The sequence below is a fragment of the Strix aluco genome, chromosome 7 (genome assembly GCF_031877795.1).
Source record: "Strix aluco isolate bStrAlu1 chromosome 7, bStrAlu1.hap1, whole genome shotgun sequence".
Taxonomy (NCBI): domain Eukaryota; kingdom Metazoa; phylum Chordata; class Aves; order Strigiformes; family Strigidae; genus Strix; species Strix aluco.
Window position 1 is genome coordinate 22,069,998 of NC_133937.1, and position 13,638 is coordinate 22,083,635.

A 13,638-nucleotide genomic window follows, 5' to 3' on the forward strand; every position below is an offset into this window, starting at 1 on the left:
AAGAATGGCCACAGTGGCCATGCCACAGCAAAATTACTTGAGTAAAGTGTGAGGAGGGAGAGATGAAGAGGACTAACAAAACCCTAACACTGAAATAAAATCCTCTCAAATCAACCCATATACCACTGGAGGCAGCCTGTAAATGTGAATCCTGGCTGTCAGCCAAAGTGCAAATGGCAAGACTGTGCAGAAAAAGTGGCTTAATGTGCAGTGGGGACCACTGCTATTATGTGTCCCAGAACAGACTGTGCTGGTGCATAGGTTTGGCAGTGTTGGTTACAGGCTATTAAACCCTCTAAGGTCATAAGTTCTCAGTCCTCTTCTGACTGCATAAACTTATTCCTAAAAACCTCACCAAAACACACTCAAATGGCTCACAGTTTCATTGAGGGTATCATCTCCCCACTTGAATAGAGGCAGAACAAGAAGCAACCCCTCTACCAAGAAAAATCAGGTCCCTGTGGGTTGCTTTTTAGGAGCACTAGCCAAAAAATTCTCAAATGGAAGGAAGTTGCTGCTAAAGAAGTGTTGGTAGAAAGCAGATCTGAGCATACCTGTCCTGCTCACTCCATGCTCCTGGGCACTGGAGTGAGAGAAGCAGTAGTGCACTGATGAATAGTGAGTGGAGAAGACTGTAAGTTACCCCAGGCTAAAGGTTTTTCAGGTGGGGGACAAGGACCCTCAGGAACGCTGATGTAGGCCCACTCAGAGGATGGAGGTTAGCCAACAGCTAAGGGAACATGGGAGGAAGACAGGAGATGTAAATAGTTAACGTATTAATCTGCTTTTCCCAAACAGATTCTATTCCTCCATTACCACCACCACCCCCCATAAATTTACATTTATTTTAAACCCTGAGGCATGTTGCTCTCCATAAAGGAAACATTGCTGTCAAGGGCACTTAGACAAAGTCATTCAGTTTCTGGGTGAGAGCTCAGAGCAGTTTAATAAGAGCTCCAGAGTAACAGCCTAGCATGCTGCACAGCCCATGTTGGCAACGGGGACCCCCGCCACAGGAGGAGGCAGTGGCTTGCTGCGTTGAGAGGTTTTGGGTGCTGCTGAAGGGTGGGTGCTGACAGTGCTTAGGATTGCACTGTAGTGTTTGCTGCTTTTCTTCAAATCTAAGCTCATGGCTCCCAGTGTTTCTGACTGCCTCTTATGGCTTCCTTTCATCTATTTGCTTTTTAAGTAGTTTTCTAGCTTTCATGTTTGTAAAGAAACACCTGAAATTCAATACATCAATGTTATTAAAAAAAAAAGGCAAGAAAAAAAAAGCATCCAGACTGTTTATACAACCTCAGGGCTCTTAAACAGGTTTGGTGGTTTCTGGAAGCCAGGGTGCTTCTGGAGCCTGCAGCCATGCACCGTCAGAGGGCACGGGGATCACCCAGGCGGTGCCCAGCTGCAGAGGGCAGGACGGCAGGGCGGCCCTGGCTCTTCCCCAGCCTTTGTGTGACCTTCCTCGCTGGTGTGCCTCTGTTTCACTCTTTGTGTCTCTGTTGAAAAGCAAGTTTTGACACACTGCTGAGTCATCAGTTGTGGAAAACAGGTAGCTCCTTCAAACACCCACGGTGGTGCAGGAGGACAAGAGGAAACAGGAACACCCAAAGGCAGTGCCACATTTTGAGTCTGCCCCATTCAGCACTGCCCCTCGGGATGCTCTGGAAGCCCTTCTCCATGGAAAATGTGCTCTGCTCCAAAACCTTGTCAGCATTGCCTGCTGCAAAATCCTTGACACCCACCACCTTGTATGTGTTCAGAAAAACACTATCTGCAGTTATTTACAGGAATTTGAGACTCATTTCATGAGCTCAGGCATTTGGCTGTCCTGGCAAGATCCCAGTCTGAAATACAGACCAAGATCCTGTGAAAGAAAAGCTGTTGCTGTGCCCTTGGATCAAGTCATCTCTACCCCAGGACACACCAGTACAACACATACTGGCGAGGTTCAGCTTTGTGATCTCAGGCAGATGAGAAGAGATCACAGGAGACAGGCTCTGGTGGTTGCCGCCTCCTTGCAGGGCTGCCTGTGCATGAATTGAGCATGATTCACCCAGCCCCTTGACTGCACCACTGCTGGCTTTGCAGCAAGCACAGTGAGGGGCAGGGGCTGCAGTGACTCGCCTGACACTGGTCACAGAACAAGGTGATCCCACTGACCTGTGAACCTATGGCCCCGCAGGCACCAGACAACCGCGCTGCCCTCCAGGAGTGTGCTGTGCTGTTGCTCACATGCCCCTTCTGCCGGGACTGCAATGACCAGATGCTGCCGCCGACACCGCCTCTTCCCCCGGCAGCAGCAGGAGGGGATCGACAGTGACCCCCAGTGAGATGCAGCATGTTCAAGCACAGAGGAATGTGGAGCTGGGGTCCAGAGCAGGCCAGTGCTGTTCTGTCTTGGCCTTCAGACATGCCTAGGGCTGCCCCTAGAGGTGGTGTGTCCTGCAGTGACAAACCAAGGACCCCCAAGCTGTCTACCAAATCCAATGCAAAGAGGTCAGAGTACCTATGCACCCCACTCCACCTATCAGGACACTTGTGCAACCCTGGTGCCGTTCAAATGGCTCTGGTGACTACAACACAGAAATATGTTTCACTGAGGTTCCTCAAGAAGAGAAATACACGTCTCCCCTGCTATGGTCAGCCTGGGTCTGTAGGACCCTTGGGAATAGAGCTGATGTCCTTGTTTCTGTGGTTGCACATCAGCCCGGACACTGCCTGAGCCGCACTAGTCAGAGTCTGGAAAAACCTGCATGGTGAGCGGCAGCTGTGGCGGGGTCTCAGCTGCAGGAGGCAGCAGGGCTGGGGTGTCCTGGGAGCCTCGCAACTTGCCAGAGATGTGCTGCTCTCTCACCAAGAACAAACATCTCCATCCTCACAAATGGTTAACCTGCCGGGAGCTGCACAGCACTAATGACTTCACATGCATTTAATCAGCTTGGGCTTCCAGAGCCTCCTCCTCGGGAGCAGGAAAGGCCGTGCACCCGGGGTGCAAATGCTCCCAAAGCCGCACCCCCCCCCTTACCAATCATTAATCACTGCACAAGCAAGCAGCAAGCAAGCAGGAAAAGGCCAAGTCTCCACAGCCCCCACGGGAGCAGGGGGAAGCAGTGCTGACCGGTCCCCTGTGGTGGCAGCTCATTCTTCGACCACCCTCCCCCGGGAAGCCCTGGTGAAGGTGGCCAGCCCCACAGCAGTGCCCTTTCCTTCAGGAAGGTCACTGGGTCCTGGGTGCGGGAGGCTCTGCCTGCGGCTGGGAGCTGTTGGGCTACACATGAGGCAGGAGCTCTGAAGAGGAGCTTCTGTCTTGTTGGCACCACAGTCTTCATCTCTTCACCATGCGGCACAAGGCATTTTGGAGTGCCCTGGAGTACACCTGCCGATTGCTGGGCATCTCCACGGCAGCAGGTAAGAGTGAGCTCTCTTTTTCTTTGGCATTAAAAGGCACTTGAGTGGGTGTTGGGACCCCAGAGCAGTCTCCCTGACTTTGGCCAGGTGCAACCACTGCCCCATTCTACGAGGGGGACAAGGAGACTTGCTCACTTTTGCTTTGGGACCCAGGGAGGGAAGAGTGCTGGGTGCCTGGCCAGGTTCTTTCCAAATGCTGTGGGAGGCACAGTGAGACATCAGAAAGGAAAAGACAGCACTCAGTATGGCAGAGAACAATCTAAAGCACAAATGGAAAACTGAATTATATTCCTGTAAAACAGACATGGGTACAGGCAAGATGTGAATGAGACTGAAAAGCAAAGTATTCATGGCTGTGCAAAACTGCCAAGCTTCTCTGTGAAAATGAAGGTGGAGCTCCTTGTGCTGTGCACAGAGAGATGTTCTGTGCCAGGCGGGATGGAGAGGTCCCAGCCATCACAGCACAGTTGCTGCCTAAGCGCTGCTCTGCCTCACTAGCAACCCATTAGGGAGCAGGCTCAGGAAGCAGTTCAGGTTATAGCTGCAGTACAAACATTATAAATTTACCCATCTGGCTAGTTGCATCCTCTCACCCGCTACCAGGGGCTGCTTGGGACCAGTGTCCTCTGGGTTTGGTGACACATCCAAGCACTTGGTTTCAGGTGAAATGCAAATGTTTTGAGCCAGCTGTCTCAGGCACAGCATCTCACCCAGAAGAACTCTCACATGGGGCATCTCTGGATGGGATGTTGGGAAACAACTAACACAGAGGGCTCAGGAGTTCATTCTGGCACTGCTGCTGACTCACTGTTACGGGACAAGACAGGCTGTGCTCTCTGCCTCAGTTTCCTCATCAGTAAAGCAGAGATCAAAGTGCCTGATTTGCCTAAAGGCTGGAGGTGTGAACCAGAGGTTACTGGTGAGAGGCAACCTGAGGTGGTGCCTGTGATTCCTGTGTCAGACCCCCAGGAATTTCAGATTCAGACATTGCAGAGTAGGTCACAGCAGGCCCTCCTACCTTTGCATTTCCTTTCTAAACTGCAGACAGCCATGACAGACACTTTGCTCAAGTTAGGGGCAAAGTAGAAGGCACACAGGTCAGCTGAAGAGAGCACAGGTCCCCAAGGACACCCAAAGCCCAGCTGGAATGCTGCAGGCTGTGCTCTGGAATGTGCTTTAAATGACTGATAATGGGCAGAGATTGGAGTCTCTGGGTTTATAAACTCCCAGTAGATAAGTGCACATCATGATGAGACTACAACAGATAGGAGCTGGGACACAGCTTTAACCAGCAAAAGCAAATATCTTCCTTTCTCCATTCCCATCCCCCTTGGGCTCACATGAGCCCATGCTGGTCATATTCTCTCTTAAAGCTCCAGGGAAACTCATAGAGACCTTCCTGGGAGAAAACATGAGCTTGTTGCCATGGGAAAACTAAAGCTAGAACAGCAAAATTGAAAGTAGCTTACAATTTTGAAGTGTTTTAGTGGGATATAATATTTCTCTCTCTCCTGCTTGTTTTCTTTTCATCGTTTTGCGTCATCTGCACCTCTTTCTGTAGTTCCTGAAATGAGCAGTGCAGTTGTTCCTGAAATGAGTAGTGCAGTTGTCTCTCTGCTGAGCATCGCAGAGCATAGACAGCTGTACTACTGATCTCTGTGCTTTTCCATAGCTCTGATGCATTCCCAGTATCACCTGACTTTTCGAAAAGGCCAGTGAAGAATGAGAGGTGCCTGTGCTTTATTCCTCTATGTCTCTCAATGGAGTAAGAAAACAGCTTGATGCAGTGTTTAGTGCCTGATGAGGTGTGTGAGGTTTCTGCATGAAATGGAAACCATGCAGAAGGGGATCCCATGGGATTTGTTTAAAAAAAACAACTATGAAACAGAGAGGAGAGTGCATCAGCCTCACTAATTGATTCTGAGAAGGCCTGGCCAGCTCCATCCCCTGCTTGCAAACACAGAAGGTTACCCTCATAATAAAAACCTCCCCTTCCCCAAGGGTCCTGGAGTGTAATGGCTGTCTTCAATGGTGGGGCTACAGGGTTTCTTGTGTGTGAGAAATCGGACAGCCCTGCTGTTGGCAGAGCCTCATGACCAGTCAGTGAAGACTGATCAAACAGCCCTGCAATTTGCTGCAGTGTTTGGGGCATCTCTGTAGTTTAGAGATTTTAGGCCTTATGATTTCTGCATCTAGGAGAGAGTCCTTACTTATTAATTCTCATGCTTTCAACCACTTAATTCCTAATCATGTGCCTTTAGCCACATGGTTTGGACAAGATCCAAATCAAGGCAGCAACTAGTCCAAACAAACACCTCAGAAACAGCTCTTTGCTTCTTGCAGATTCTTCATCCAAATAGCTTTGTGGATAAAGCAGAAGCTGTGCAAAATGAGGAAACCTCCCCATCCAGAGCAGAGACTCAAGCATAACAGCCAAGCTGTTGAATTCTGCATTCATCCACAGGGAATGAATGAATGAATGAATGAATGAACTCCACATTTGTAGGGAAGATTATAAAGAAGGGTTCTCAGTCACGAGATAGCAAAGGACAATACTTTGCGTGTAGGATTACACAGCTCACACAGCTTCACAGCCTTCTGATGAGGCTGATTTCCCTGAGCCTCTGCTCAGGGCTGGAGAGGCAGCGTCTGTGGAGGAGGGTGGTGTGTGGGCCCCGAGCATGCCCCTGGCTGACAGAGGCCAGCAGCTGCAGGTGACACAGAGGCAACCAAAGCAAGACTGCAGCACCCTGATGGGACTTTGCTTGGCCAGGACAGGAGAGCTGTGTGCTCAGGCACAGACCCTCACTGTTGACCCACCGTGTGGGCTTGATGGACACTGGTCTGCATCCCTGTTTGGGAGCCTGCTACCCTTCTCCAGCTGGGGCTCAGAGAAATGTAGCCAACTGGCACCTCAAGCCTTGGCCAGTGTGCATTGAGCAGGATGAGCGCTGAAATTCCTGAGCACCAGTGGATGGGCAGGGACTGCTCAGTGAGATACAGAGATATGAAATGCAGACAGGAGTGCAGTGACTGCCTAGAGTGATGCCCTGGCCATGAGACCTGGGCTCCACTCAGCTTCATGCCACTGGCACTTCTGCACTGTGACCAGCCGGTCATGTACTGACCAACTTGTTGCAGCTGGTGCGAGGCAGTGGTTTGTGTTCCATTTTGGAAATAGTCTTGTAGGGAATTGAAGGATGTTGAAGGAAATTTTCCATCCCCTGAAGCTATTGTCCCACAACAACCAGTCCAGAGAAGATTTTAGCCTCACTAATACTCTTAATCCCCTTTAAACTGACTCCCCAGTGTGCTGTGCTGGCCGGGGCACTGAGGGGACGTTCATTCCCTGGTTTTAATCTGCCTGCTCCCGTTATATGTTTTTCTGTTTGGCTAGCAAAGGTTCTTGATGCCATGGCTACAGCTTTTTGTGAAGGCAGCTGGCATGGTTCCCCTGTCCTGCTGCTGCCCTGCAGCCACGTGTTGGGTGCAGCAGTCCTGGGCGAGCAGAGCGGGCAGGGGAGTGAGGCTGGCAGGCACTGGGGGTACCTGGGCAGAGAAGTTCCCAGACCAGGACAGGGCAGAGGTGGATGGGGCAGTGGGAGGGAAGTCCCTGTGGCAGCCATGATGGAGCAGCATGGCAGGGGTGGAAGGGACACAGGACACTGCTGCTCACCTCCCCCAGCTGTCCAAGGCCAGCTGGTATCCACAGAGCACCTCTCCCAGCCCACACAGTGGCAAGGCTGCCGTGATAGGGATGCAGCTGGGATGGGTTTCTGGGCTGTATGTCAAGGCCAGCATTCAGCTCTGACCGCCCGGGCTGGTGTGTCAGCATGAATCACTGGTGCTGGCAGTCCTAACGTTAGCATGGGAGGAGCAGCCTTGCCTGCCCCTGGGGAAACCGGGGCATCGATCCTGGAAGCTGGTAGGGCACCAGAGCGTTGGGAACCAACCCTGCAGTCAGCATCTTTCCTACCTTCTCTTTCTAGTGCTGATCGGTGTGGGCGTAGAAACTCTGCAGCGAGGACAGTTCAAAAGCCTGGCTTTCTATCTGCTGTGAGTATTTTTGCCCTTGAAGTCAGAGCTGGCGGGGGTGACACATTCGACCCCTCCACTATATGTAGCACCAGACTAGACTGCAACAACAGCAGGGAGCAGTGTCTGAGGCTTTCAGGATTTCAGATCTCCATATTTAAGTTTCAGAAAAGTAAGCTATTTCTGTTAGAGAAAGTGATGCTACTGCATCACCCATTCTATTGCAGATTCAGGCAGGCCAGAGGTGACACTGGCTGCAAGTTGGTCCCCTGGGGACTGAAGGGCTTTGAAGTCTCTTCCACAAACCAGCTGAGTGGAGGGTGTTCAGACCTCAGCACACTGACTGTTATGAACTGGATAGTAAATCCTGGCCCTCTATGCCTCTTCTGCCACCTGGAGAGCATACTCAAGCCCAGCCCTGCTCCCCTGACAGCTCCACCTTTCAGTTTTTCAGGGGTTGCAGTTACTGTCTGTGAAGGCTTCTTCTTTGTCAGTTTGTTCCTGGAGATGTGCTTCACGTGAGTAGACCCTGTCCAGTCTTCTCCAGACGTGGTGGGACCTCCCTAAGGCAACTTGCCCCTTACAGGCAACACCAGACCTAGCTGAGCTGCAAACACCAGACCAAATGTCCTGCCCCTAATGCCGTGGCAAGTGCACTTAGGAAGGGGGGAGGTAAGTGGGGCCACGTCCACAGCCAATTAAATATGTGTTTTAACCCAAGCTTGCACCATAAGTTGCTGAGCACGACAAACCCTGGTCTGCAGCATCTGCTTATGAAGCCCTACAAGGGACTGGAGTTGAGGAAGGAGCCAGATCCCAAGGGTGAGCTGCAGCTCCCTCCCAAAGACAGCGCAGAAATTTAAGTTAAAATGTAGAAAATCCTTATGTACTTCTCAGAGGCTAAGCACTTCTGCTCTTTTAGCATAAATTCAAAAGCCCCGATAGCTTAGAGGCAACATCTTTCTCCAGCTAATAGGCACTCAGCTAGTGGCCAAGTGGGCAAACACACCAAGGAGAGATGGCCTGAGATGCTGACCTCTGGCAGATGTAGCCCCTGGCCTCTTCTCCCCATGGGAGAGGCTCAGGCTTTGCTTACCTTCCATGACCAACACACTGGTTTCCTGGAAATCCAGAGTGAGGATCTGCACATCTAGATGGGTGATGGTTAGGCCCAAATCTTCTTGCCACGTACTTGGTGCCCCATCCCACAAGGATCTCTGTTTCTCTCCCCAGATATGAGCCTGACTCCTTGGCACAGGCCTGCTGGAAGCGAGCTAGACGCCCAGGGAGCTTCCAGAAATTCCTGGGGTACACGCTGCTCTCAGTGGCTTGTTTCCTGCATCCTGTCCTCGTCTGGCATGTTACCATCCCTGGTGAGGAGTCCGTGCTGGGGTGGGGAGTGGTGCAGGTGGAACAGGAACATGGTCTGTCAAGGGTCAGAGAGGGTGGGGATGTGCGGGGTGATGGGCTGGTTGCAGATGGTGCTGAGATAGCTAGACTAAGGACTGCTTGGTGAGCTCTTCACCTTGCCCCAGGCCTCAGCCAATGTGACTTTCTCCCCAGGGTCCATGCTGGTGCTTACTGCCCTGGCCTACTTCCTGTTGAGCAAGAGGAGCAAGAGCCCAGGGCACAAAGAGACGCAACCCCAGGCAGGCCAGTATGTGGACCCTTCAGCTACCGTGGCAGCCCCAACAATTGCTGGTGACACTGAGCAGACCTACACCTTCCATGGGGCCCAGAGGGACCAGCACCGCTCGCTGCTGGGCCACATGAAGAGCATCCTGAAGGGCAGTAAGGACAGGGGCCCAGCTCCAGCACCCCCTGCCCAACCAGCAGCTCCACCAGCCCCACGCAAGCAAGTGCACTTCCAGGAGAAGGTGGTGCAGATCATCCCCTCTGTCAGTGAGAGCTTGGAGGACCTGGAGAGCGAGGCCGAAGAGACCACATCAGACACAACACCCATCCTCACTCCGCCTGATGCCCCCATCATCCTCGCTCCCCTCAGCTCCACAGGACTCTTTTGAGCCCTCAGCAGGAACAAGGATGGGACAGACCTGCTATCCCTGGCACTGGCATCTCTCCCTGCCGTTGCAGCAGCCAAAGGGCCCTAAGAGGTGGCCCTCCTTGCCCTCCCTGCCTCCAGGGTGACAACTATGTCTCTCCTTCTTCAAGGGGCTGCCCACACTGCATGGTCCACACCTTGTGACAGGGCCAGTGGCAGTGCCGTGCCCAGGGGAAAGGCAGTGGTTCAGCCATTGTAGTGCCAGGACAGTAAAGTTTCTGGTCCCATAGCCTCACACGTGGGTCACCCCTCTGCTACGGCACTACACATCACAGCAGCTGCTCCAGCCTAACATTACAGCCATGGCGTATGCTTCCCATGAGGCAGCAGCAGGCAGGAGGAGGTGAGACCACCATGCCCCCAGAGCAGCCTCTGCTGGGGGCAGTGGTCTCCCTCCTACTCTCGCTGTGTGTTGAAGAGCTCAGGGCTGGGACACATTCAGCATAGGGCACCACAGCCTGCACGTTCCCTCACAGCACCTGCACCAGCTGCAGCAGGCCCAGGGCACCCAGAACATCATTTCAGAGGTGGGCTGAGAGACCAAGCACACCCCTGGGGGCTAGCACCGGCTAAGTGCCCTCTCCTGAGACACACTGAGCTCAGCAGGGAAATCAACTCTGGCCTTGGGGACACCTACACAGAAGCAGGGAGGACCCTGGGGCTTCCTGGTGTCCCCTGCCCTGACAGCCCTCTTGAGTTAGAAGAACTTTGGGATGATGTGGCAGCTCAGGTCATGAGATTCAGCACTGCACTGGCACAGTGGGCTGTGTGTAACTCCCAAGGTGTGTTAATTATGTGTCCCAGAGGGCAAAGGCAATAATAAAGTTACAACGTTGTCCCACCAGTCCTCTCCATGCCAGATCTTCCCTGAACCCTTCACCTCTGTCTTAATCCTACCATATTTTCTGCCCTTTGAGGACCGTTCGCCTATAATCAGTTATTTCTCTCCTGTTTAACTCATCCCCTTGGCTCTCTTCCACCTGAGGACTAAGACTTTCTGCTGCCAGATGGCAAATGCTGTCTGTGCCTGCAGATACCATCACCAAGACCTCTCATCAACATCAGGCAATTCTTTTGGGTGCACATGGGAAAGAGCTTAGGTGGCTAGTTTTTCTCAGACATGGGACATGAGACCACACTGTCACCACTGCTGGGATGAAGAGCTGTAACTGCTCTAAGCCCAGTCACACAGCATTGGGGTGAAGTGGTGGTAAGGAGAGAAGATCCTTGAGACCTGCTAGACTATTTATAAGGTAGAAGCCAGTGGGGCTGGCTGTTTTTCTTGGAAATACATTATTTCTTCTTTTTAAAATCTCAGCTCTCTGAGTCACAATCACCATGTTCATTTAGGAAAGCAGTGTAGTTTGAAGTGTGAAAATGTAAAGTGTAAGTGTTCAAAAATCAGAAGGCAATTGAGATAAGAACCCAGTGCTACTTTTTAATAAACTCTTTTTAAGTGACTCCTAATTTGGGAGATGGATAAGGAAGAAGGTGGAAGATAGTGACTCACAATATTTGACTGCCTGTGCTTGATAATGAAACTCTGTCCACAGGAGCAGCTTATGAATGGTTGCACACACTTGTCATTCCTACAATCAGACATAAACAACAAGCTTCTTGTTGCATCACCAACATTTAAAATGATAGCTGGTATCAATCTATTCTAAACATGATACATGGATTAGAGCCCTCCTCCTTCTGGCTGCACAAATTAACTCTCCACCCTGCAATTGCATGCTGGGGAAGAGTCACGTACACATCTGCCTTTAGGGAGGTTTTGCACCTGCAAAAATGTCTTCAGAAAATTGTGCCTGTTTATAGACTAACGCTGCACAACTGATAACAGCAAGCCCAGTATCCAAACACAGCTCCACCCTTAACCTAGTGTATTAATCACATTAAGAAATAAAAATAAAGCTATTCTCCTCTAAAGCTGGTGGCCAAACAGCATACCTGCACCAACAAAGGTCTTGACCCAGCCATACTAACAGGGTACCCACCTTTGCCAACTCTGTCCCAAGAGGCCGTGCTCAGAGCTGGCTCCCCAGCACAATCACACATCTGATCTGCAATTAGACTCACTCTCATTAGCAAACTCAACTTTCTGTATCATCCAAGGCTCTTCTTTGAACATTGCATAACTAATTATATGCACAGAGATAAGGTTTGTTGAAGAGGCATTGCTCCCAATAGATCAAGCAATCTGCTGACAAGAGAAAGACCACATTTCTGCAGCCTCCTCTCTAGCCCCAAGCAAAGCTCCAGGGCAGCCCGGGTGGGGACAGCTGTGCTGTGACAAATTTCATTCCTTCAACCCTTACTGAGTCAGCCCCATGCTTCGTTCTGGTGGAGCAGCAGGGCCAGCTGGCAAGGGGAGAAGCAATGCAGTGAGAGCACCTGTGGCACCCTGAAGTGTGTGGGGAGCAAATTCCATTGCTCTGTGAAAAGCGTAAAATGAGCTTGCAATCATTAGAGTTTGCAGAACTAGGTATTTCAGTTTTTAGGCCCATCTTTTGAAAGCTGTTGTAGGTTTTCCTTGGGAAGCAAGACTGGGGGAAGCTACAGGTGAGGTGGTTCCTGGAGACAGCACTGGACCTGGTTGCTTTCTTGACTGCTCCTTTGTGTCGGCCTGGCTATTCTCCAGCCCCACAGCTAGCTGGCTCAGGATATGAACACTGGAAAAAAGCTGGTCATCTTTTCTGTGGTATTTAATTACCTGTTCAGTTAAGGTCCATGGCTGGCTCACCCTAGAGTCTGCCAAGAGCCTGCACCAGTGCCAGGGAAGTAGATGTTCCTCCAGAGACAGCCGGGTTGTGCCCCAAACAGCACCAGATGGGTGTGATCCCACCACAGAGGCTGAGCTGCTCCATGGGTTGCCCCTGCCAAGGAGTCCATTTGTACATCCCTACTCTGCTCCTCACCACCCATCCCATCCCTGGTGCTATCTTCCAGCTTCATCAGCATACAGAGCTTGTTAGCCCAGAGATAAAATAATTAGGAAAAAGAAAGTGGGTGACTATCTTCTTAGGTAATGAGCCAAATAAATTAATGGAAGGAAGGGCCAGCCACAAAATGAAGGGGATGGGGGATAAAAGCACCTCTTTCAGAGGCAGCAGGCTGTTAGAGCAGCTCAACTGCTTCAAGAAATGCCGCCTCAGGCTTTCTTTAAAATCCCAGTGCAGAGGAAATGTTCAGCCTCAGGGGGTGTCAGATGACTTTGTAGAGGGCTCAGAGATTATTCACTCAAGTGTGCACTACTCTGTTGGCCCCTCTCCCTACCTCTAGCTGTGAGGGTCACCCCAGGGGCTATTGAAAGCACCAGAGATGCTGTAGAGAGCTGTTGGGGGGTCTGTATATGAAATATGCAGGGTAATTGCAGGAAAAGAAAAAGAGGAAGAACTTTACGCTATTAACTGTGCAGTGCAGTGATATCTGAATTTGAGCTGCCTGAGCTCTGAGTCCACACAGCACCACATGAACACTGCTTTAAAATTTTTGCCTGCATTACAGTTTAGTCATGATACAGCTAATCCATTGAGATTAATCCACTGAGTTAAGCGTGTATAAAGCTATAAACTCCTATGGATTCACATACTGAAAGGAAACAAGATGAATCATCCACAAGAAATACATGTGTAAGGTAAAACTCTGTGAGGTAATCCTGGCAGAAATTGTTTCCTTCAAAATTTCCTTCAAAGATTTCCCTGCATGTGGAAAAATTTCCTTCCTTTGCATGTACATGTGCAGTGAAAACACGACAATGCTACTTGACAGCCCCCATCACGATTTAGTGAACTAAAACCAGATTTCAGTGCAGGCTTTGACTACAATTCTTCTCTGCCTCCACTGCACACTAGTACAAGTAGTTGTTGCACAGCCCCAAAGGCAGGTATGCTACCTGCCCCGCCACAGTGTTCCCACCTCACGTCAGGTGCTTAGATGGTCACCCTCCAAACTCCCTACCTTCCCCACCAGGGACTTTGGCCCCCAGCACTACTCTGTATTTGAAACAGGGGTATGAATGGTTTACCCATGAAAATAAGGTACATCTGGAGAGAAAAGTGTTCAGTTTCTGTAGTGTCAGTACTCAAAATCAGATATGTGCTGCCATATCCGCATGTGCAACGCTCATG

At 50.8% G+C, this 13,638-nt stretch overlaps 1 protein-coding gene across 2 annotated transcripts; it reads left to right on the top strand.

Moving 5' to 3' along the window:
- The first annotated feature begins 3,037 nt into the window (after positions 1 to 3,037).
- TMEM72 (transmembrane protein 72) lies at positions 3,038 to 10,972 on the top strand. 2 transcript variants are annotated; one of them, XM_074830049.1, is made up of 5 exons: positions 3,041 to 3,408; positions 7,398 to 7,464; positions 7,890 to 7,961; positions 8,677 to 8,816; positions 9,007 to 10,972. In XM_074830049.1, exons 1-5 carry the CDS (start codon positions 3,339 to 3,341, stop codon positions 9,465 to 9,467), a joined length of 810 nt encoding a protein of 269 aa, XP_074686150.1. In that variant the 5' UTR covers positions 3,041 to 3,338; the 3' UTR covers positions 9,468 to 10,972. The 2 variants fall into 2 exon arrangements, with proteins under 2 accessions (XP_074686151.1, XP_074686150.1); XM_074830050.1 differs by lacking the exon at positions 7,890 to 7,961 and having other exon boundaries at positions 3,038 to 3,408.
- Positions 10,973 to 13,638: the final 2,666 nt, after the last annotated feature.